Source organism: Silurus meridionalis, chromosome 22 (genome assembly GCF_014805685.1).
Source record: "Silurus meridionalis isolate SWU-2019-XX chromosome 22, ASM1480568v1, whole genome shotgun sequence".
NCBI classification, from domain to species: domain Eukaryota; kingdom Metazoa; phylum Chordata; class Actinopteri; order Siluriformes; family Siluridae; genus Silurus; species Silurus meridionalis.
In genome coordinates, this window is record NC_060905.1 from 8,639,377 (window position 1) to 8,664,409 (window position 25,033).

The following is a 25,033-nucleotide window of genomic DNA, read 5'->3' on the forward strand; positions in this document are numbered from 1 at the left end:
AGGTGACGTCTCGAGACTTGTTTTGGCCGTTTGTTTCCATATCCGGTTCCAGAGCTGTGTTGATCTGCCTAAGAGGTGGGTGGGATTGTCTTTTTCTCCTCTTATAGTGATCATTAACCTTGCTGGATAGTTGACATGTTGATGATGATGACGAGGATGAGGGTGAGTGCGTGGGTGTGTTCTTTCAGCGCTTTGATTTTATCCCCTGCCTTAGCCCAAGAAGCTAAAGTGCTAAGTAGCTAGCCAACTCTGTGTGCTAACACGCTGTGAATGCTAGCTAAGTTGGATGGTGGTGTGTGCAGGGTTTGCTGTTGATTATTTAGATAGATATGGGACACAGAAGAGATAGGGTGAACGTCACACTTCGTCCCCAGCTCTTGCCAGCATGGGGGGCAGATAACTTTCGATTGTTGACATCAGGGTTAGTTTAAGGCTGACTCGATAACTCATACCTGAACTAGTCGTCAACTAAAAATAAAAGCCAGCTGAGATGTTACAAGTCATGCTTTTTCTTTAGTGAGGCTGATCTCTCTCTCTCTCTCTCTCTCTCTCTCTCTCTCTCTCTCTCTCTTTCACTTTCTCTCTTTGCCCTCCTCTATCTCTGAATCATTAACTTCCAGATCTCTTCACCATCACAGGTTTATCATTCTTCAAGTGATGATGTTGATGTGTGTCTATCCACAGGGTGATGTCCCTCTGATTCCAGGGCCTGGTGTGTGTGTGCATGGGTGTTAGTGTGCAGCGGAGAGTGAGAAGGTGGGAGACTCAGGGAGTCTGGCTGGTGGTCTCACCATGGCTGACAACACCAGTGATGATGATGTCATACATCTGGGCAGCTTCAGTGCACGCCGCAGCCAAGGTCGGTGTCACATCCGGTCTCTAAGACCGGATTGCGTTGTGAAGCTGTTCTGTCGATTGACACGTTCGTTATAAACTTTTGACCTCAGTGAGACAGACGGTGAAGATGAGGATGAGGTTAAGTGTATTGTTTTAGGAGTAGGGATTACACCAAACTCACAGGACTAGTTTTAATATTTAGATTTAAAAGAAGAGCGGAGGTCAAGAGAACGGGTCTGGAACGCCATTTTATAGTAAAAGGACAAACAGGCACGTTTTGTTTTTGTTAGTAGTGAAAAAGACAAAGGTGATTACGCCACTACTTTATAAAAAATATTATTACTGGCCACTTTATAGTGCAGGCTGAGCATTTTCTCTTTACAAGCAGGTCATAAGCAACAGAACATCAAAAGTAGAGTCTAATATTAAAGCAAATTTGGACTTTATGTGGAATAAGATGTCCATAGGCCACATAAAGATTTTATGGTCAGGTGTTCACAAACTTTTGTCTATGCAGTGTATTTTGCACAGTCAGCAAACCTCCTAAATCAGTCTGTTGAAGGGAATTTATCATCTATTCGGAGGTGACAAGATCTAGGCAGAGGTTTGCCATTGAAAAGAACTGTAAACATTTTAGCCAACCTGGCCACATAGTGCTCTAGATCGGAGCAGAGGTCACTGTAGAGGTTCTTGTGCATTGCATGTATTTTTAAGAAGTTGTAAGTAAGTAGACTCTGCCATTCATCTCTGCCCTGATGTGTCTTCCTGTTTTATAGAATCCAGCTGTTTGTGCTGTGCTGCATTCAATTCAATTCGATTTTATTTGTGGTGATATTGTTAAGTCCTGTAAGTTTGTGGTGACAGTGTCAAGGAAAAACTCCCTGAGATGGTAAGAGGAGGAAACCCATCCTCATCTGGTTGTTTAGGTGTACTGTTCAGTGATGGATGCCTAAATGCAGAACTGTTCACGGAAATTGCAGCCTGAAGCCCTTCTAGCAGACTGTTTATATAATTACAATCCAAATCCGTCCTCATAGTTCTTGAGTTGCTCAGTAACTTCATGGATCTTTAAGCTGTTCATGTGGAACCATCCTCAGATGCACATAGTGGCCTCCGGTGTTCAGAGCCTGAGCTTCAGACATGGACTGTGTGTGTTGATGAAGAAGGGCAGAGCTTTATCCATTGAAGCTTTTACTGTGGTTAGGCATTTGTGTTCATTACTGAATGCGATTATCTCGGAAATGTGAGACTGGTAATTACTTTTTTTCCCCTTCAGATAACACATCAAGAAGGAGGACCTGCATAACTATATCTGATGATTCCGACGACGATCTGGAAATGTTCAGACCTAACGTTCCTGTGGTGGTCAAAGATGAGGACGAAGATGAAGATGAAGTTAGCATTTTAGAGGTAGCGAAATTTCCCATGTCCTAATCTGATCCTTGATGTAGTTCCTGACATTTTTGTGTATGTGGTGAATTATAATAGGAGTCTGTTGATTTCAGTATGTTCTAAAGGTGTTTGGTCTTGCGTCAGTTTATTGTCTTGTCCTCTTCAGGCACAGTTGCCGCCTCGCCGTGTACTGATCCGACCTGCTGCTCAATGGGGAGGCAGCACGTCTCAAAGCCAGCCTTGTGTGCCGCCAGGCCCTAACCCCATGGACTCGCACTTTCTTCGCTCCTCTGTAGCGCCTGCTCAGCCCACATCAGGAAATCAAGCCATTGGTGTCTTCACTACGGACCAGAACGCTGTACCTTCCACATCTAGAGATGTTATTTTGCTCAGACCTCACGTTTCTGCTAAAGGCGCGCCGTCCCAACACAGCGATCCTTTACCCAGCACGCAGCAGGCCGGTCAGGGCACAGCTCTTTTCACCCCTGTGAACACAGATACACTGGGTGTAAAGGTGGCAGTGGTGAGTCCACACAGAACTGAAAGGTACGCCGGGGCTGTAGTCCCATTTCCCCCTCAGGAACGGCAGATGGACACGCCTCAGGCCCCGCACACAGCGCAGGAGCCTGAGGAGCGCCAGCAGCAACCGGAGCAGCAGCAGCAGGCTCAGATTCCCCAGCTGTTCCCCCGATGCTTACAGGCGTTAGCTGAAAATGAGAGGCCTGGTCCCTCTACAGCTGCTGAACCTGCAGCTCCAGATCCTCAAACAGCTCAGCAGAAAAGTCTCAACATGCTCGTCACACGAGTGGTGAGCCATCTATTCACGTTTCCGTTCCAGGCGCATTCGTGTCCGTGTGCTGATAACATTTTTATTTAGTCATACGAGTTTTTGTTCTGTTTATCAGCAGCCAGTGAGCTGATTTTCTCCTCAGTTTCAATAGAAATAATCTGTGATTGTTTTGCGGTAATTAATGGGAAATATTTCTCAACTGAGATCTGGTTTGAAATGTGTACATTGATACTGAGATATATATATATATATATATATATATATATATATATATATATATATATATATATATATATATATATATATATATATATATATATATATATATATATATATATATATACATACATACATACACACACATACACATATATATATATATATATATATACACATACACACACATATATATATATATATATATATATATATATATATATATATATATATATACATACATACATACACATATACACATACACATATGTATATGTGTGTGTGTGTATGAATATTGATTTCAGCAAAGAATCTTATTAATCAAGCTGAATATGGGCATATTTTTATTTATTTTTTTACTTCATTCTTTTGAGCGTTTACACACAATATTTGGTAATCAAAATGAAAAGAAGTATATATCTTCCTCGTCCTGATTGTTTATGTTCCTTTTACATTCAAGCGCTAACTAATATATACTTTTAAATATGGAATGTTTAAATGGCTTCCTCGTTCTGAGTTTAGCAGACACACTTATACACAACGACTTCTAGAAGATATTTGGAGTGTCTATCAAAAACACATCCTCGTGCTAGTTCAGTAGGTCCGGGACTTCGAGCACTATCGAGGACATTTAGTGAGAAATAGGGGTTTTATTAGTATTGGCATTAATGTAAGCTTTTGAAAAGTTAGGAAAGTGAACCAAAACAAACCTATAAATGTAAAAATTTGCCATCATTTAAATTCATTTATTAATTAAAATGTATGAACTGACAGGAGCTTTAGTGCTTGTGTTTAAATGCAGTAGGGAAAATAATCATTTGATCCCCTGCTGATTTTGTAAATTGACCCCCTTACAAAGATATGACCAGTCTAGAACTTTTATGGTAGGTTTATTTTAACAGATAGAGACAGAATATTTAAAAAAAATCACAAAAAAGATACAGATTTATTCGTCCCACAGTGGGGAAATTTCTGAATTTCTGTTTTGTATTTGATTGAGTGAAATAAGTATTTGATCCAGCAAGAATTCTGACTCCCAAAAAAATGAGTCCTGACCCCTTATGAAAATACTCCTAATATCAACTCATTATGTGTATAAAAGACACCAATCACAGAATCAATCGCTTCCATTCAAACGTCTCCACCACCATTGGAAAGACCAACGAGCTGTCACAGGACGTCAGGGACAAGATTGTAGTCCTGTATTAATTCCATTTCCATGTAGAATTGCAATAATTGAATTCTAAATTCAAGTTTGGCCTGGAAGGCATGTCACAAATTACTATTAATATGTTTAGTCTAATGTTTTATCTCTCCTTCTTCTTTCGGCTGCTCCCATTAGGGGTCACCACAGCGGATCATCCGTCTCCATACCCCCCTGTCCTCTACATCTGCCTCTTTCACACCAACTACCTGCATGTCTTCTCTCACCACATCCATAAACCTCCTCCTTGGTCTTACTCTTTTCCTCCTTCCTGGTGGCTCCATCCTCAGCATTCTTCTACTGATATACCCCATGTCCCTCCTCTGCACATATTCAAACAATCTCAATCTCGCCTCCCTCACCTTGTTTTCAAAACGTCCTAAATGCAGGAAGTTACATTTCTCAGAGTTATAAGTCCAGAAGTTTCAGCCACGCAGACTAGTTCCAGCACACAACATCGTCCTGTTTGGATGTTTGCTATTGAGAAAGAATGGACTTGAATTCTATTAAAAAAAAAAAGACTGAGTGAAGTACTGACTTCACATTTCATGCTCAAATTTGTAAAACATTTTGAAGGCTGAAGGATCCAGAATGATTTGACTCTGAACCAGTTTGCTCATAAATGTGTTGTTCTCAGACTTTATGCGTATAATGCTTTGTTGAATTGAGTTCTGAGTTTGTTTGTTTTTTAATGTATATGTCACAGGTGGACCTTTTTCCAGATGTTGAAGAGCCGTACGTGGTGGAACTGATAGAGAGAAATGAAGTGAAAGATTTAAATGTGTAAGTACAAATCTTTCCTTTTGGGTTTGCTAATGTGTTTCTCAGTCAGATAGAGGTGTAATGATGCACTCAGGCCATGGTGTGTTTAGTTCACGTTACTGTCTGCTAATTTTCTCAGAATGTTCTGTACAAAATTTGTTTGGTAAATCAGGCTGATTCCTTTTTTATTTCTGAATCATAAATAGTACAAAGAAATGTACTACAGATTCAACATACTGAAGAAAATGTATAAAACAATTACAAATAACATCAATTTTACCAAAATATAGACTAAAAAAAACAAAGTATTTGACACAGTGAAAATAATTGTGAGCTCACAACCAGAAACAGAGCTCCAAAGTCGGCTTATATATTAAAATATTATATATATTATATTTGTTTAACCATATAATAAACCATATATGCATGATGTCATCACAATGCATAACTAAAGAAAAAGGTCAAGTACATGATCAGTGTGCTATCTATATTTTTTTACAACTCTGTGTTAAACAGATTGAGACCTCTGGTGTTCAAACTGTGCAAGTACATTAGATGCTAAATTTAATTTATTTAATTGAAATGAATAATTAATTATGAATTAATGGATTTTTTAAAAACATAGTCGCAGTTCGTCTATGCATCGTTACATCTTTTAGTATGAGGTAAATATGGGTTAAATGTTTAATTTGTCTTTTTTTTTTTCTTTCTTTTCTTTCTTTTCTTTTCTTTCTTTTTTTTTTCTTTTTTTTCTTTTATTTTAAATCAGAATATGCAATATGCTGTTGGAAAATCCGGACTATCCGAGGAAAGCGAACTCTGTATTAACTCAGAGAAGTGTACTCCTTGAGACAAATGACAGTGAAACACAGGTTTGTATTAAGTTTTAAGATTCAGGCTAGCAGTCATTATTCTGTTAGATATTTATATTTATGGAGCAAGAGGAGAAAACAAATGACATTTGGATGACTGTGTGGAGGGAAATAAGAGGACATTGGTTTGTAACAACATCTCAAAGTGATGTTTTAGCATTGCACAGTTATACTTTCTACTGATCTGCATGCGTACATTTTCACATTTGCTTAATCGAAATGTTTTGAACTGATTATTAAGAATTGTCTGATATGCAGTCAGTAAACCTGGTGGCAATTATATACATGATATTATAATAATTAATGAAAGCATTGGTCTACAAACATGTGTAACACTAATTTAATATTGCTATAGTCTACCAAAAATCATATTTGCATAGCATTTACAGCTTTTGGCTTTTTGATGCAGTAAAAAAATGTTGCACCTGAAAAGCTGAAGAACCCCAAATACAATTCAGCAGATGAAAAGCCGGTTCAACTAAGGTTGTTTTGGCGGATTAGACTAAAAACTAAATGTGAAAGACTGAAGATATGACCAACTTTCATTAATTATCATTTTACAATAATGTCTGTAGGACCGATCCCAGCGGCAGCACAGGATCATATGTTATGTAGCAAATAAATAAGCATAATTATCCCACAGTGTGTCTGAACTGATCTAATTGGTTAGAAGTCGCATTGATATTTTTGTAACTGTACAGCTCTGACTGTAATATTAACATGGGGTTTATATTAAACTGCTGTTCAGTTATTATAACATAATATATAATCTAAGACCGGTTAATAAATGGATTTTTTTTTCAAACCAGGGTAGGTCAATAAGTTTCAGGAAAAAAAAATGTTTTTGATTTTATGGTAAAAGCTGTGGTGGTATTTTTATTTTTTTTCTCCTCCACTTCTTATTAACTTTAAAGAGATGGGAAATTTGATGCTTTTGAGGGAAACAATGTTTATAGTTGCTATAATGTACATGAGAACAGGAACTAACCGGTCGGTTGGAAGTTCCCCACACCTACAAACCATGTAAATGTGTAACACAAAATGCAAAATTACAACAACAAAAAAATTAACAAAATAAAAAAAATCAGTTGGAAAATATATATATATTTTTTCTTTTCTAGCCCCTTGGGTTTTTTTTTTTTTTTTTTTTCTTTTCCAGAAGGGCTTTATACTTATAAACACAATAACTCATAATGTCTAAAGCACTTACACTGGACTAATAGATTGTTTGGACCTACAACAGTGTTTTTTCTTTTTGGGTTTTTATTTACATTCAGTAAAGTTTATTGCTGTATATGTAATATTTCACCTATTTTTGTATTTGTTATATAATGCATAAAGCCTCATTGCTGACTGAATCCTGTCCGGATTACATTAAATTTACAGCAGTAAAGTTTACTGAATGTCACCTTTTCCTAAGGGAACATCATTATATGACTTGCCTCATTTGCTCTTAGCTTTTATGTATTCATGTAACAGAAAGTGTGAATTCAGTCTGTTCTACTGGATCAGGTAATTGTGCATGATATGTCAGTGGACTGAAAACAAAGGACTATTTAATCTACTGTGTCATTGTCCTAGCTGGACAATGTCATTTTTGTGAAACTGTAGAAATCATTCTGAGTGGTGAAGGTTTCTGTTTAAGTTTGATTTCCTAATTGTTCCAGTTTTTCATTCTTTTAGGAAACTGAGAATTATTTTGATTATTCGAAGTTAAACCGTGTTGGCCCAGAGGTTGCAATGCAAGCTGCAGAAATGCTGATGGGAGACTTCAGGATGCTAAGCTGCCAGGATATCAAATGGGCACTGAATTGCCTCAAAGGACACTATGCAATCACCCGCAAGGTACCGCTCATGCCCGTGCTCATGTCCTTCAATTTCTCTTTTATCAAAACTGGCCTCTGAAGCAATGCATGAATCTTGGTTGTTTGGGTTCCAGGCCTTATATGAAGCCCTTAAGAAGTGGCAAGAAAATTCTACTGACCCCTCAGGGAAGAGAAAGAAGAGGAAAGAGCCAAATGAACGAGCCTTTATCGAATTCAAGCTTGAACAGGGTGACTACAGTCATGTTTCTGTTCTCTGTTTCTCCTGGGAAAATTCCCACTTTTCAAATTCTTACATTTTCTTCTGTGCAGGCTATGGGCATTTCTGAGCTTATAGATGTTTTACTCAGATATAACAAACATGAAAGCAGTCTGGTAATTGCAGTAGTAAAAAGAAAAAAATCACCACCAAATCCAGTGGAAGACTTTCGGACTCTGCTTCTACCATTATAACCTAAGCTGGTTATGGGGGGGGAAAACAGCATCATGGCCATATTCAAAAGAAATATAGATTGAATTTACTAACAGCTGTAACATATACTATGTGGCCAATAGGTTTTTGACACTTGACCATCACCATGTGCTTGTTGAACATCCCATTCCAAATGTATTTCGAAGCATTTGTTGATTTGTGAACATTTAGCTACAAGAGCATAGTGGGACTGATTTTGGTTGAGGAGGTCTGGGATGCAGTTGGTGTTCAGTGGTGGCTCACTTCAAATTTTCAACTCCAGCCTTCTCAAACTTGTCATGCTGAAACAAGTTTAAGTTTCAGTGAAGGAAAACTGTAATGCTACATCACCTTTTTTTTTTTTTACACAAATGTGTATGGTGGGCGAGTTCACATACTTTTGTGCATTAGATTACAGTGCATTAGAGGTTGGGTGAAATTGGAGGCAACAGCAGATTTACTCTTGCACCTCATAGCCCTGTGCACAACCAAGCAGTTTAGGACTGGTTTTCTCTGACCCCCACACATTCTTATGGATTGCGCTTACTTTTCAGGTTCCTTCAAACTGGAAAGGAAAATGTTCTTTCTAGAGAAAAACCGAAGATGGAGCAGGAGCTTTGACATGCCGCTTGAGCCTTCTCTAACGAAAGAGCTTCAGTTTTATGAGCAGAAAGCAAAGGAAATGGCGGAGGTACTATTTCAAAGGCCTTTTTTTTAAAGAAGAAGATTTGTCACTTCCTCTTTTATTTACTTTCAGATCAGCATGATTTGAAATAAGATTTATTGAAGGAGAGTTTTTCTCTTGAGCTGTATGTAAGGATGCATGATGTACCACAACGATATCAAGCAACACAAAGACACTGTCATGATACTGCACAATATTTGTAACTATATACATATATAGTATTTATATAAAAAAATAATATAAAATAAATAATATAAATCATTTGTGAGGAAATTGTATATTCTTTGTGTAATCAGATGCTTATTCCTTTGGGAGTTTGTGTATAGAAGGGTGTAGAAGTCAATAACATGATTTATTATTGTTTTCAGCATGAAGATTTCTTGCTGGCATTGCAAGTGAATGAGGAGCAATATCAGAAGGTAATAATTGTTGGTTTACTATTTGTAATAAGAAATCATAAGCAAACTATTTCCACATCTTCATGTTGTTGTTATTCAGACGGAAAGTGATTATTTTAAACTTACAGTAATTCCCCGTTTACTGTACGTTTACGTTCCAAAACCGCCCCCGCGATAAATGCAAATTTACAATATACGGACCCCACCCCAAAAATGCTATTTTTTTTTATTGTTTAAGCCGGAAATCATCCTCCCACTCACTTTAAACACACACAGAAAACATTTGCAAGAATATAGCGAGATGATACTGTACACTGTATCACATTTCTAATGAGTACATGTACTGTACAGTATACAGTTCTGTAGTATCGTAGCTTTTGCGTAGTTTAAGTTAAAGTTAAAGATACACGTCACCCCATTCTTTACTTTCTGTACTGTATTAACATTTTGCTTCATTTTATAATGAATAATTATATTTGTATTGATACATTTCATTATTATAACATAAAACTACCATAACAAATTAGTTATGTGGCAAATGCAATTCCCTGATAAACCGGGGGCACGAGATTCGAACCGTGGTAAAGCGGGAGATTACTGTATATTCTTTAGCAGCTGTAGTTTTTATTTAGTGATTTAGCTGCAAATAGGACTAAAAAAAGAATTAAAAACTAATGAAAGAGCTGTTTGGCTGCACACGGTTGTTGTTTTCTAAGCCTTTTTAGGACTTTGAATTTTTACATGTTTTTTAAAATGTGTAAAAACCTTGTAGGTACTACCCATGTGCTGGGAGCACTGGTATAGTACATTATCATATTAACTTTATTATATGATTAAAATGGAGGAATTTTGTCATTAACAACCATCATTGTTTATAGAATAACTCCTCGGCCTCACTCCTATACTGTCAGCAAAAAAGTTTGCTTTCTGTGATAAAGGGTTTGTGTTGCATTTTAGTCATTCATGGCTGTATGTGTTTCAGGATGGTCAGCTGATCGAGTGCGGTTGCTGCTGTGGGGAATTTGCGTTTGAGGAGATGACCCAGTGCAGTGATGGCCATCTCTTCTGTAAGGAGTGCCTGGTGAAGTACGCACAGGAGGCCGTGTTTGGATCAGGACGGGTAAGCCACGAGCAAAAGTCGGAGACAGCATTTGATTAAAGTGCCAGCAAATCTCCAAATGTCAACAAGCCTCACATGTATTGTGTTTAACTGCAAATCTTGGATCAGTGGTTTCATCTCTAACATGATCAATAGGTAAATATTAATGCACTTGTATAGAGCACCGAGACATGTACTAATGCATTTTATAATCTGAAAATAAATAGGTTTAAGTGTGTTGCTGTTTAAAATATAAAATCATTGATGAGGTGACCTTATAAAAAAATATATATATAATAATTGCATTCATGGGTAAAGTCTGGATTGTAAGCTTGTTGTAGCACAATGCTTTGGAAAGTTTATATATTTATTTATATTGTTTATATATTCTTTGTAAAATGATGAGCTGTGTTCGAGATGGATAAAGGGAAGGAAAGGAGGGAAACAATGCAGGTTGGTTCAGCACATGACTGAACTTGAACATGACTGAAACTGTCAAAACTGCGTGGCATTGTGGAAATCACCATATTCTGTTTTTTTTTTTTTTCTCCTAGCTTTCTGAAATCCCCCTTCTTTTTTTTTGTGGGGAGTTTTTCACTTTCAAACTCACCAGTTTGTTGGGAGTTTTGTCAAAAATGGAAGATGTTTTAATGTAAGCATGTTTTCTGCTTTGCAGTCAGAGCTGAGCTGCATGGAGGGCAGCTGTACCTGCTCCTTCCCCACCAGTGAGCTGGAGAAAGTTTTACCAGAAAACATTCTGTGTAAATACTACGAACGGCAGGCTGAGGAAGCCGTGGCTGCTACCTGTGCAGACGAGCTGGTCAGGTGTCCGTTCTGTAACTTCCCAGCTCTCCTGGACAAAGAGATTTCTCTGTTCAGCTGCCCCAATCCCCGCTGCAGAAAGGTTAGTCCGTACAGAAAACATTGCTTGTAGTTAAATACATTTGATTGTGTCATTTCACTTTTTCAATTAAAAGTGATTACCTTAGTTTCAAGATCCATTAAACATGCACCTGATTGTCCAGAATAATAACTATATTCGATTAGATTCAAGTTTGTCATTGTGCAAGGTGCATGTACAGAGCCAATGAACGGCAGTTTCATTAAATATAGTAGAGGTTGACACATTCCTCTGTTTTGCTAATTAATCGGCACAGATATTTGATTGCTGGAACTATTGGAAAAAGATCCATACTGATAGTTTTTCCGGCTTGTGTCTGTTGCTGGAGTGGCTGAGAATGTCCGTTGTCATTACGAGAGCGGCCTCTAGAGGCGAATCCCTGACTTTTTAGCGCTGCACTGACAGAGCGATATCATATTTATTATTTAGCATTTATAAGATACTCCTTATATAATTATATTTATTAATTAATATATTCATATTTATTTCATTTAGCACATTTTCATGATTCAGTACTTATAAAATGTAATTAGATATTAATATATATATATATATATATATATATATATATATATATATATATATATATATATATATATATATATATATAAAATATAGATGTAGTCTTCTAGACCACTATGCAGCTTAACTAACATAAACATCAGGCAACAGTTTGCATTAACAATACTTCGGTGTTTTGGACATGTGAAAATATAAAAGGGGGTTAAATAAGGAGTCTGATGTAGGTCTGGTACAGTACCTGTGCTGTCCATACTGATTACATTTGGAAAAAATTTATTCTTGTTACTTGTTTTCCATTAGTATAACTAACATCAGGCTTTGCCGTAAAAGAGCCTTGTACAAAAGAGTGAGCAAGTTCTCATCCTGAGGATGAAGCTTTCTTTAAGGAAACATTTTTATACGGGAAACAAGTCTCGATCATACCAGTTTTCTGTGGTATAACTGTCAGGATTCCTCCTAAACAAGGGTGTTTTCCTGATTTGCTCGTGGTGTTTTTTTTTTTTACTTCCAGAAAGTGTAAAAAATAATAATGAAAGAAAAAAAAGAAAGGGAGTTGGTGAGGGAACGAGGTTTTTAGCTGTTAGAACGAAAGTGATAACAGGAACAAAGTTGTATTGAGAACATTCCACAACAGTGAGGGTATAAAAACACTCCTAAATAACTCCATTGTGATTGTTGGAAAGTGATTATGAATAAGTTTCTGCTGAATTGTTTCATTTGGTGTTTCAGTACATTTTAATGTAGAGGAAGATGATGTTCCACAGGTCTGTCTACACAGACTTTATCTTATATTTACCTGGAGATTGTACTAGGTCTTGTATTAGTAGATGAAATATGTGCAGTAAATGAATTTAGATTTTTTACGAGAGTCTGGATTTTTTTACTTTCTGCTAGAACCTCTTTTTCGCTACTAGGTGGAGCGTTAGACCTCATGGGGCTCAGAATTTAAAGAGACCTGATGCCAGGCCTGTGTGATGATTAGTGTAGTTGAACAAATTAATGGGCTTTTTATAGCGGCAGAAACTAAAGGTGTGAGAATTTGTTGTGTGCACTTTAGAGATATGCAGCACTCTGGGCTTTTAAAAGCTGCAATAACATTTTTGGGTTTTGCACAATTAAAGGAATGTCTTGTTTTGCACGGACTTTTAAGGTTGCAGCTCCACTTGCCAAGCTGGAATTTGAAACAATGTTGTGTAATGTACGTGTTTTAAGTGTGTGAAATTTATTTTAATGTTGTGTGTGTTAAAACTGTTGCTTTCTGCTGTTTCATTTGAGCTTTGTGTGTGAGAGGTCTTCTGGAATGTACCAGGCTGTGTTAGGAGAAAAGGAGCTGTCTCTCTATCAGCGACACTGTATCAGCAGACACTTACTCAATCCAGTGAAACACAGGAATGCTGGGAAGGGGGGGCGTCCATTTGTCCTCCCACTCCACAGCTCTCTCTCTCTGTTTTGGTTCTCCAGGGCTTTGCTTTTTTTATGCAGTACATACATTAGCCCACTGGGTGGTAGTGTTGATCCATTATAAAGGTATGTGTTGCCTCACCCAACTCCACATCTGCCTCTGATTACACACTTCCTCCCCCCCAGTCATCCACTCCAAACCCTCCTGTAACTTCACCCCCAGATGAGGAGGGAGGGAAAGAGCGGGAAAAAATGAGACACTCTCCATCAGTGTGGTCCTTGGCTTGCTACTCCTGGTCGATTTTTAGTGCTATCTGGCCAGGCCTCCATTTTGTTACTCTTCTCTTCTGAATGTCATTGGACAGAGTAAGAGGAAATAGAGAGCAGCAGAGTGGCTTGAGTTTCATCTCCCAACACACTTTCTCTTCCTTTTTTCTCGTTTTTTTTTTTTTTTTTTTTTTTTTTTTTTATAAATCTTCCCCTTTGTGCCATTCTTGTTAGCTATGAGCATGAAGTTCAGTGAACTACAGTGAGCTGCTCGTTTAGATCTGAGTCATATCCTTTCATTGACTGTTTTTCCACCCAAAAATATGCAAACTGCATAGTGAGCTTATTTTTTTTGCCCTCTTGAAGCTTCTAGAAAAGACTGCAGCTGCAGTGTTTCAGCCACATGTACTCAGGTTAAACATTTTAATCGGATGTCATTGTCTTTAACAGAAGATATTATTAAAGTCGATAGGAGGAAAGAATATCGACTTTAATAATAACTTCTGTTAAAGACAAAGTCAATATTCTTTCCTCCCACATAGCTTGTTTATCTGTGGCATGAACATCTCGTGGTCTTTACCCAGACATAGGAGGTGTACATAGAAGATTGAGCTTGAACCTTACCCTCGTAAACATCCCTATCCCTAAACTCTGGCCTTGATTGTGCTGTGCATGAAGGAGTTATGTAACTGATGCAATTTTTTTTTGCATATAGGCCCACCTCTTTAAAAGGACTGTAGGCCTCTGATTGGCTAAAGGCCAAGCCTTCAGAATTGGAAATGCCCTGCTGTTTGTTTGCCCAGGCTCTTTTTCTTTGCTTTTTTAAAAATGTTTTATATAAATATACTTTTATATATTTTGTATGATTTTATGTATTTGAGCTGTTCACTGTTAAAATGTTATAAAAGGTTAATTTTTCTACTTAAATTGGGACACAATCTGTGGTAGAGTTCTTCATCGTCTATTCTTTTTAAAGGGTGAATTAATGGACCTTGGTTTTGTTCACTGAAACCACACTGCAGTGAAATGAGACACTGTAAAGAGTGAAACATTGTGAAGTCTTGTGGTTTTTGTTTCCTATATTGTGTAACAATATATTTTTTTACTGTTTTTATTCTTTCCATGCTGCCTACCTTTTAAGGTAACAGTGTCTGGCTATGAAGGTTGATGATGAGATCTTGTTGAGACATGTTGCATTGTGGGCATGGCTTTTGCCTTGCAGCGCTGCTTCTCTAATCCTTGAACAATGTGAACCAGGCCCTTGTTTAGCACACAATTTCAAAAAGGAACATACCTTCGGTTTTATAATCTGTCACCCTCTACTCGGGCAGTTTCATGTGTGCATGCGTGTGCGTGTGTGTGTATGTGTGTTTGTGGGTGTGTTGAGTGTCCCCCAGGCTGCTACAGGCAGCACATTTACAGAGTGAGTGAGTCGACTGCAGCCACAGCAGCTCCCCAATCAGACGCGCTGTTAATGTCTTCTTCTGCCATATAAGGTCTGATGCTGCTGCCTCTTTTTTCGCTGGCTAGGGGGGGAAACGCCACAGAAGAGCAGAGAGACAGCGTGCTTTTGCACGCTGAGCAGTTTTAACACTGCGTACATTCGGCTCTAACCTCCAGAGTTAGAAAACCTGTTTTAATCAGACTCCTGTTCATTTTCTACATATGTAGTTTCCATGAGCCTGAGTGACCTGAATTGTCTCTTCACTTTCAGTGACTGCTTTGGTACATCCTGAGGCTAACCAAATCCTGATTTTTACCTAGAAGAAAACGTAACTGAAGCAGCCACCTGACACAGTCTCGAGATAAGGGTTTTGACGTTATACCGGTTTTCATCTGGTCTAAGAAAATCAGACAAAACTGACATTATATATATATATATATATATACATATGTATATATGTATGTATGTGTATATATATATATATATATATATATATATATATATGTATGTATGTATGTATGTATGTATGTATGTATGTATATATATATATATGTATATATATATATATATATATATATATAATGTATGTATGTGTATATATATATATATATATATATATATATATATATATATATATATATATATATATATATATATATATATATATATATATATAGCCAGATGTGGTTTGAGAGAGTTCCTGTCACTAGGAGGACTGTTTAAAAAAAAAAAATAAATTACATCTTTTTAGCAGGTTATGTTTGTCATTTTATCTTTAACTTTTTGGCAGCTTTTGGTTTGAGTCATGATTATAAAATTTACCATGTGGTTTTCCTCAGCATGCCAGTGGGTAAACTAGCAGCCCAGTAGTTTTCCACTCCAGTCTGTGAGACTTCTGAAGAACATGTGTTGGAAAGACAAAGTCAGAAAACTATTTTAGACACAGCCAAACAAACATATTAAGCTAATGAGCAATTGGTAGCTGAAAAATAAATCCGTATCAGAGCCAGAGCTTAAACATTCAGCAAGTGGAACTTTTGGAGCTGGGCTGACCAGGAAATGAGAAGTTTGTATAAGTAGAGGATCTGACAAGGGGTTGTCTCCACCCCATCTCTTAACTTACTCTGGACCATCCAGGAAGTGCTTGTGCAGATTAGAGGTGTGTTTTAGCATGATGTCATCATTGTATTTTTAGTCCTGCTATATAAGTGAAGGTGCCAGAACATTAATGACTCTCAGACAGTCAACTTCTTCATACTTCTACACAGTCTCTCTCACAGTCACCCTCAGGCACTGATCACTGATTTACTTTCAGTGGCAAGGAATCTTGCTCCTGCTAACTTTTGAGATAATTGTAGCATTTTATAACTGAACTGACACTTGTTAGATTTTGATAGTGAAGTTTTATGACCTTTTCTTTCAATCAGTCATTTATTTCAGCTTTATCAAGCTCGTTATCGTGGTCAGGTTGGCAGTGCATCCAGAGTTTATCTTGGCTACACTGTAAAGGAGGCAGGATTATATGCTGGAAGAAATGCCAGTCTATTACAAGACATCACGCAGACACTTTTTCACACGTCATATCTAATAGCAGTTATGCTCAGCCTACTGATGTACCGGCCTGATTTTTTTTTTTTTTTTTTTTTTTTTTTTTTTTAGTTGATAGAAAAGTCTGATGGAAAGCCATGTGGATGACCTTCCAATGTTACACCATGTTGATCTCTGCATCTTGACCCGCATATCTACACAATATTTTGTGTTATCAGCAGCCAAGTGCTTCGCAATTTAAGAAAATCACGGCATTTACTATCTACACAATTTGTATTTTTATAATTTAAACAAGTACATAAATATATAAAACTCTTTACCACTCTGTTCTTTATTCATATAAATGGAAACCTTTTGTAAAGAGGAAATTACTCAGAATGAACACTAGCTTGAGGTTGTTGAATGAACAGTACAGCTGAACCAAGTTATATAATTGAAAAGATGATACTCGGAAGTGTCTTTGGCTGTTTTGATTGTTCCTGTTACTGCAAGGCTATATCAGTGAGGCCATTTTAGTTTGTTTGCTTGTTGTCCCTCCCTTGCTGTATTTTGGATGTCCAGTAGGGGGCGATCCTTCATCGATTTACTGCTCAGCTGCAGTCATCTACCCCACCCAGCTCTTCCTATGTCTGCATGGCCATTGTCCCAACTAGTAGAGGATAGATAGATGCACAGCAATGCAACTGTTTTACTTAACTGCTCAGTCAGTTTTTGAAATTCTTGCTATTCCTGTGTTACGTCTGTGAATAATCTGTGTGTGTACAAACATGGAGAATGTATAAATTTATCCTGTGTAACCACGTGTGTAAACTTCAAGTCCCCTTTCCTTTGCCGGTATTCACCCGAGGCTTCTTTACACAGGTACACTGGGACAACGAGTATCCCGGCGACTCCCAAGCTGTCGCATGTCATGGGATCAGACTACACTGTTGTCTTTAAATATTGATGTCTACCAGCATTTATTTAAGGCAAATGGTTACCAGGCAACTCAGCACAGGGACGAAAGGGACCTCATTGGGCAGTGGGTGTGGATGTGTGAGAGAGAATAACGTGCGTTACTTAAAGCTATGTGACATTGTGGATTCTTCTGAAAAGTCCTTGCTCAAATAAATGTGCAGCTGAGAATATGTGAAAGCACTCTGAGTTAAACAGATGATAGCAGTGGATAATAATTTTGGTTTGGCTGTGGATCAGAACCTCCTCATGCGAATCTCCGGGAATAAGATGCCATGTGTGAACTGCGTAGGCGTCGTTGCGTTATTCCACCAGCGTCCTGCTTCACACACTTGTGTGTGTGTGTGTGGGGCTTCATTGAAAGGCAGGGACAGATGTCCTTTGCAGTCAGCTGAAAGGCAAAGCTTTGTGGGCAAGCATGACTAAAATGGAACAGATGAAAACGGCGTCTCTAGGCAACCCGAAGGACGAGTGCAGTCGACCCGTCGCTCCTCTCGCTGCAAAATTGAATTCAGGAGTTGCAGCTTTGTTTAGGCATCTCCTGTAGTCTAATTCTCATAATGCTTTACACGCAAGCCAACACCAGTGCTCCGGCATTGTTCTTTTGTCTGAACATGTCAAGTCGATGCCTGGCTGCATTCCGCTCTTATGGAGACTAGATGTGTTTGTTTACCAGACTAATGCGTTTCTGGGCTTTTATCCTGTTGGGTTCTCTTCTAATGGCCTTCCATTTAATAACGGAGGACTCCTAGGATATAAAATACAAAAGGGTATAGCTAAGAGACAATGCTGGGAACCTGAGTCGCTTCCTAGCGCACAAACAAAACTCTACCGTTCACGTGTATGAGTGGCAACACAGCTGGCTGCCTCGTCTTTATATTACGTATTATGTGTACTATTTAGCAGGTGACTTGAACGCAGAGGTTTGTTTGTGTTTCCCTTCCTCAGGAAAGCTGCCGGAAGTGCCACGTGCTGTGGAAGGAGCATGCAGGAAAGACATGTGAGCAGGTGCTGGAGAGGGATGAGATCCGGCTCCGGGTGGCTTTGTAAGTGCCTGTCTGTTTAAAAAAAAAAAAAAAAAAAAGAAATCTCAATATATTTAATAATTCAGCATGCAGTACTACAGGGCTCATGCTGATGTAATGCACCACCAAGACCATCATCATCAGTAGAATTGACTGTTTGCCTCCTATTAAGGCCCCTTCAAAATAAAATGCACAGTCATACAGCCATTTTGGATAGATTTTGTGTTGCATTTTGGTGAAGAATGGATGAGGCCTGAATAAATATGTGCAGTTGAGAGGCAAACTGAAATAGACGGCCACTTCCTGGTCTGGTCAGGATGTGTTAAAACATGGCTTCCTTCCTGCATCTGGCTAAAGGAAACACCAGGTCCAGAGACAGCTTATCCTGTTTACCTTGCACCTTTTGACACCTTTTTTTTTTTTTTCTCCTCTTACAGGAATTACACCCACAGGGTGACTAAACTCAACATTCTTTTATTAGCATTAGATCAGAGCTCATTTGAATGATGCACTCTGTTCTTGATGTTGTGTAAACTCGCCTGTGCTTGTGTTATACGTCCTGTGCTGCAGTGAGGAGAGGATGACGGCGGCCCGCGTCAGGAAGTGCCATAAATGTGCAGCGGGTCTTGTAAAATCGGAGGGCTGCAACCGAATGTCTTGTCGCTGCGGCGCCTTTATGTGCTACCTCTGCCGAGAGCCCATCAATGGCTACAACCACTTCTGCCAGCACGCCCGATCTCCTGGTGCCCCCTGCCGCCAGTGCAAAAAGTGCTCGCTGTGGACAGACCCCACGGTAACAACACGTCACAATACACCAACGTGGGGAGCTCATTTAATAGACAGCGAACGCTTCTCTCTCTCTCTCTCTCGCTCCCTCTGTCTGCTTTACACATACATTTAATTTACTCTCACATTTGAGCCAAAGCTTTTATATAAACATATATATCACATACATATACACACACTATGATACTGCTTACCTCATTAAAATACGAACAGACTCTGCTTTTATTTATTTTACATTCTTGCTCACTTTAAATGCATGTAGGTCATAACCTATATACCCAATTTCCTACTTTCAGATGTCTATTCACCTTCCTAATTCCTGCAGCTTATTATCTTCAGCTTTTAGAACAAACCGAGATGTAAATTCTGCTTTGTTCTCTAGAGAGCACCAGAACCAGTGTGTTACTAATCTGAAAGGGTTACAGTCGCCCACAGCACATCTCAATCTTTCCTCTAAGCTCTCATCAGCCAGTGTGTTTAAGTCTCAGCGCTCCTGGGGCTTGTTAACGTACTGCGGTAATATGATACTCACCACTACAAAGCTTTATTTATTGTGCCACATGGTTGATCTATTAAATAAAAGTCCGTACATAGGTGCAGTTTACTGTCACTGTCAGAGTACAGAACCAATGAAATGCAGTCACAGGCTCTTCATTGCCAGGAAGCAAACACTCCATGTAATTTATTCTCAGCACTGAACCCTGAGTGTACACATTAACACCGGAGCGATGTTCTGCCTGTGTAATGGACAAGCTCAGATCCTCTGCCCGAGTACAACAAACAGTTTACTGAGGAACTTCTAGATGACTGCTATATATAATAATTACTGTGACTATAAGAACCCAGGTTTATTTATTTATTTATTTTTTACGTTTTGTATCCTTAACACCATATTACCAGCAAAGTTGTGATTGATGATAAAAGATGAAAGTTTGTAAGGTCTACATGTGCATTTCTAGTCAATGCTTTATATTTTTAAATGGTTTTATGAGGTAAATTGTCCAAGGTGAGCTGTATTCCTGTAGACATGTCTCGATTGTACGTTTTCTTAAATGCCTCCTTAAACTCGACTTCTGTTCAGAGTTTTCTGCACTACACATCCCAAAAACCAGTATAATCCCAAATTTCACTTTCTTTTTCAATGGTTAATCACTTGGATACTGTAGATTATTTACCTGCTGCTGTGATTATAAAGACAAGACATACACTCATCATCTTATAAACACACTTAATACTGTTTGTCTTTACTCTTCACAGTGTGTCTTCTGCTGTGGTTTTATAACCCTACTATCCGGTGTCAGCCACAAGATTTTTTTTTTTGTCTGGTTCCTCTCAAGGTTGCGTTCGCATGCTTTTGACAAAGCTTTTAATAACTTGGTAGGTTGCAGATTATTATATGTTGATTGAGAAAGGGAAAAAATAAGCTCACCATCACAGACTTGATACATTTTGAACCCGATGTATGGAGAGAACCAGCTATTTTGCAATGTTCAGGATTCTGAAGCTTGTGGCTGAAGATACAGTAGGTGTGCAATAAAAGTCTAATTGAGGTATTGGTGGAGTAGATGCTGAGATTTTGTTTGGTTGGTGGTTAATATAAATCCAGCAGTGATGTTGACCCTTTCTGTATACACCGCCTGTTATTTTTATGTGCTTGTCTTAATTGAGTGTTACAGTTCATATTACAGAGTTATGCTATAAGTGTTTGTGGTTGGCTAAAACTGTTGGTTGGGGTTTTTGTTTTGTTGGGGGTTTTTTTTGCTCAAATGAAGCACCCCAGATTTATTAGTTGTTCCTGTTTGTGCTTAATGAACCAGGAGACTTGTTGCATTCTTTAATGTTCAGTTTAATGACTTAATGTGTAATTAGGTATTGCTGTTTGTGTCTAACTTTCTCTGATGTATCTTTTGTCCCTTTAGCAAGATGATGAGCGAATCATCCAGGAGATCCAGAAGGAAGGTGAAGCCGAACTAAACAAAAAGAACAGTCAGTCAGGTAAGGGTTGTTTTCACACCCTCCTCCTTTTTTAGCTGTTTACACCTTTCAAGTCTTTGTTACTCTTTTAACTGCATATCCCGTAATCAGTAACTAGTACTAATTCTGTATGTGGCTCTTGTTTTTTTTATATAGAGTCCACTGGTAAAAGAGTGGGTCCTCCTCCTGAACCTACTCCTCCAAAGAGGATACGGGTGGAACCGGCTCCAGCCCCCAACGCTGCACCGCAGGCCATGCGCCCCCCTCTGTTTCTCCCTCAGGTGCTACTGCCGGGCCCCCAGCGGCTCTTCCTGCAGCCTGTCCCTGCCCCATACGTGCCCCAGTTACCCAACCTGCCCCCCATCAACTACAACGTTCCCAACCCCAACTTTGAATTTAACATGCCTATGCACTACGGCCCGCCACATCGCTTCTTTAGGCCTCTCTGAGCAGCATGTCATACTGAGAACTACAGTTCAAACGTGTGTTGTCCCAGACTCTAGTACCTTATAACCTCAACCCCTCATTATTTGTACTTTTTTTTTTTTTAATGATGTTCTGTTATGGCCTTTTTTCTAGAGTGTGAAAAAACTGCAGTTTGCTTCATACCGTTTCTTTTTTCCTGAATTTTTTTTTTTTTTTTTGACAAATGAATATCAATGAATCAATGAATACTCATGAAAATAATCTGTCCAGCAGTTTTCAGTTAAATAAAATATATTGGGTGGACTCAGTTTGAAGTTTTGTTTTCGTTATTATAAAGTTTTATTGAAGACGGCTCTGAAAAGAGGCTTTAAATATAACCTGAAATAAAATACAGGCATGATTTATTTCTTGGTGATAGGTTTTTTGGGCTTATCAGTCCTCTAGACTTATCAATGGGGTGTTTTTTTTTTTCTCAGAATTTTTTGCTGCTGGTTTATTTTCTGTCTGTTTGTTTGTTTGCTTTTAACTTTGTCCTGTACATCCAAAATCAGACAAAACTGGACACTGTTGGCATTTTCCTTGCCCATGCTCCTTTTTTTAATCTTTTAGCCTTACCTCATTTGAATCATTGATATCAATCTTGCCCTGCACTGTTCCTGTTTAGTTATTTGTCAACCCTTTTTTTTGCATATTGGTCTGACTTCCTTGAATGCTGTAGTTCATGAAAGCAAAAACTCATTCACATTGCCAGTTAGGAATGAAACCTGACCGGGTACACTGTAGGAAAATTAGGATGAACAGCATGGTGTTTTCCAACGACTTAAAAACCTGTAGTGTTTTATTTCTTTATGTCACAGCATTTTGTCAACAATGTAGACGGTTCTTGCTGATTTTAATGCTGAAGAGTGTCTGCAAAAGAATTTAGTTCCTGTTATCACATATGATTTAACAGCTGACCAAAAGAAACCAAAGTCCTCTGTCCTGGAGACCACGTCTATCGGATCTGCAACCATCTTCACTCCACTGCAAAAACTCTACCACTGCTTGAGAGACACTGCTGATTTTTTTTTAGATTCAGATCTAATGCTGATGCTTTTGTCATTGTTGTACAGTGATGTGAGTGTCCACGATGCTGTGTGTGTGGTGTGACTCCAGGTGTCCTGTGCCTTTGGTGAACCTTGAGGCCGACTCTGTGCTCCTGCAGAGAACTGGCTTCATCATTCAGGGCCCAGATAAAAAACAAGCAATGCAGATTACAGGATCTCCACCCTTCACCCCAGGACTTTAGCACAGGGGTGCTTGAGGATTTGGGGCTGAGCTGCATGTCTCTTTAAGCACATTACTGAACAGAATGAAGAGGCAAAGTACCTTTTCTTTTTCTCTGAAGCAGCATTTGTATTCTGAAGTTGAGAGCTTGACTGGTGATGGTGATTATACACTATATGGCCAAAGGTTTGTGGACACCTGATCATCAGACCCATATATGGGCTTTCAATTGTTTTCCACAAAGATGCATACAATTGTATAGAATGTCACTGTATGCATTAGCACTACAATTTCCATTCACCCATACGCAAACCTGTTCCATCATGAGAATGCGTCTGTACACAAAGCAAGCTCAATGAATTTATGGTTTGAGAAGTGGAAGTAGATTGGAAGAACCCACTGAAAACGTTTTGGGTTTAGGACCTGATCTCAATAACTCTCTAGTAACTAAATGATTACAAACCCCCACAGCCATGCTCCAAACCAGCTTATCATAACAGCAAAGAGGGAATCATTGTGGAATAAGTGAATATGATTTTTCAGGGGTCCACAAATGTTCTGCTGCATAGTGTATATCTTTAAAATGAAACAAACTGATGTGAGACTGATGTCATATTATAATATTATAAAGAAACGAGTCCTGACACTAAGGTCTAACCTGAAGTGGTATGGCAAATGTAATATTTGAATCCAATTTGTAAATTTTTTTTATTGTGTATTCACGAAGAAATATACACTGATGGAAAAAATAATACCTTGAAATACGAAAATTGTTCTGAAGTACATTAATGGCAAGGTTTGGGTTTTTTGTTTTTTTAAATAGGTTTTATATTATACATTTTTAGTAATTACGTTATTTAAAACAGAAAAAAAAAACACTTTGTACTTTCTTGTATTATTGTTAAATTTTCAGCAGAACATCTGAATGGTGTCGTGAATTGAATATTGTTGAACGTATAGCAGCACTATTTAGGTAGGATTGCTGGTATCTACAAACAAAATATGAAATCCTTTTTTTTCCCCCTCATTGTGACTTTTATATCTGGAAAAACAAAAGTTTGAGCATTAAAAATTATATTTATTTTATCTGTAGCACAATACAGGTGTAGCCTTGTTAATATTGTAATGCTTTTCAGCACAATATTTGTGTAACTGAATTTAATTGATTGTACAAAGCAACGTGGAAATCCCTCGGTTCTCAAGGGGACCACCATGATGCGATTGCTCAGTCTGATTACGGAGCTTAGATTGAACCTGGAGCTTGAATTGATCGTAACCATCAGGTGGCTCAGTTTGACACTCTGACTTCCATCTGTTCACCAGGTTACGAGGTCACGCCTGCAGGTATGGAGACTCCTGAGCTCGGCAGCTTGCTCGCAGTCTGCCCACTGCTAGAGAACCTCCTGAAACTGGAGCCCTGCCTTTTATCCTGCAAACCATTTCACTCTTCGAAGTGATTGTACAGAAGGTTATGTGTCTTTGGCTGGTAGAAGTGTGCCGTTTATGAGCGCCATTCCTCAGCGTCAAAAAGGCATGTGCCTGTAGTTTTATTAACTTTAGTTTGTGTTTGTGTGGCTTGTTGCTGATCCTAAAGCATTCCCTTTCTTCTATTAGGGAAATGTTTAACATGTCTTAACTCAGTGGGAAAAAAAGGCACAGGCTACTGTGTGACTGTACTTTTTTTTTTTTTTGGTTAGGAAATATAAAGGCATTCCTACTCTTATGAGTAGCCATATTTTCTTATTGTGACATTTACAGGACATTAATGTTTTAGAGCCCCTCCCTCTCTCTCTCCCTCACACACATCTCCTTCCTGCTCAAGCACACATGGCCAGTGTGACTCTATTTGTGGCCATCATATGCTTTCCTAATGATGCTTTGGCAAGATAATGCTAATGTCCATTACAGAGACAGTCATAAGAGGTTTTTGGTCCACCATCACAGCGCCTCAGGGGGTGGTCATATGTAGCATTAAGCACTTTGATTAACT

At 38.4% G+C, this 25,033-nt stretch overlaps 1 protein-coding gene across 2 annotated transcripts; it reads left to right on the forward strand.

The window, feature by feature from the left end:
- Positions 1-22,084, forward strand: rnf216 (ring finger protein 216). Of its 2 annotated transcripts, none has more exons than XM_046835040.1 (16): positions 1-75; positions 685-859; positions 2,114-2,247; positions 2,396-3,037; positions 5,146-5,222; positions 5,971-6,073; positions 7,757-7,918; positions 8,013-8,127; positions 8,902-9,038; positions 9,401-9,451; positions 10,413-10,550; positions 11,206-11,433; positions 18,515-18,612; positions 19,162-19,384; positions 21,297-21,372; positions 21,508-22,084. In XM_046835040.1, the coding sequence occupies exons 2-16, from the start codon at positions 793-795 to the stop codon at positions 21,798-21,800; spliced, it is 2,544 nt and encodes an 847-aa protein (XP_046690996.1). In that variant the 5' UTR covers positions 1-75; positions 685-792; the 3' UTR covers positions 21,801-22,084. The 2 variants fall into 2 exon arrangements, with proteins under 2 accessions (XP_046690996.1, XP_046690997.1); XM_046835041.1 differs by having other exon boundaries at positions 69-162.
- The last annotated feature ends 2,949 nt before the right edge of the window (positions 22,085-25,033 follow it).

Coding starts and splice junctions, on each gene's coding strand:
- rnf216 (XM_046835040.1), top strand. CDS start 793: ATGGCTGACAACACCAGTGATGATGATGTCATACATCTGGGCAGCTTC. Junction 11,434..18,514: donor CCAATCCCCGCTGCAGAAAG/GTTAGTCCGTAC, acceptor TCCCTTCCTCAG/GAAAGCTGCCGGAAGTGCCA. Junction 19,385..21,296: donor CGCTGTGGACAGACCCCACG/GTAACAACACGT, acceptor TTGTCCCTTTAG/CAAGATGATGAGCGAATCAT.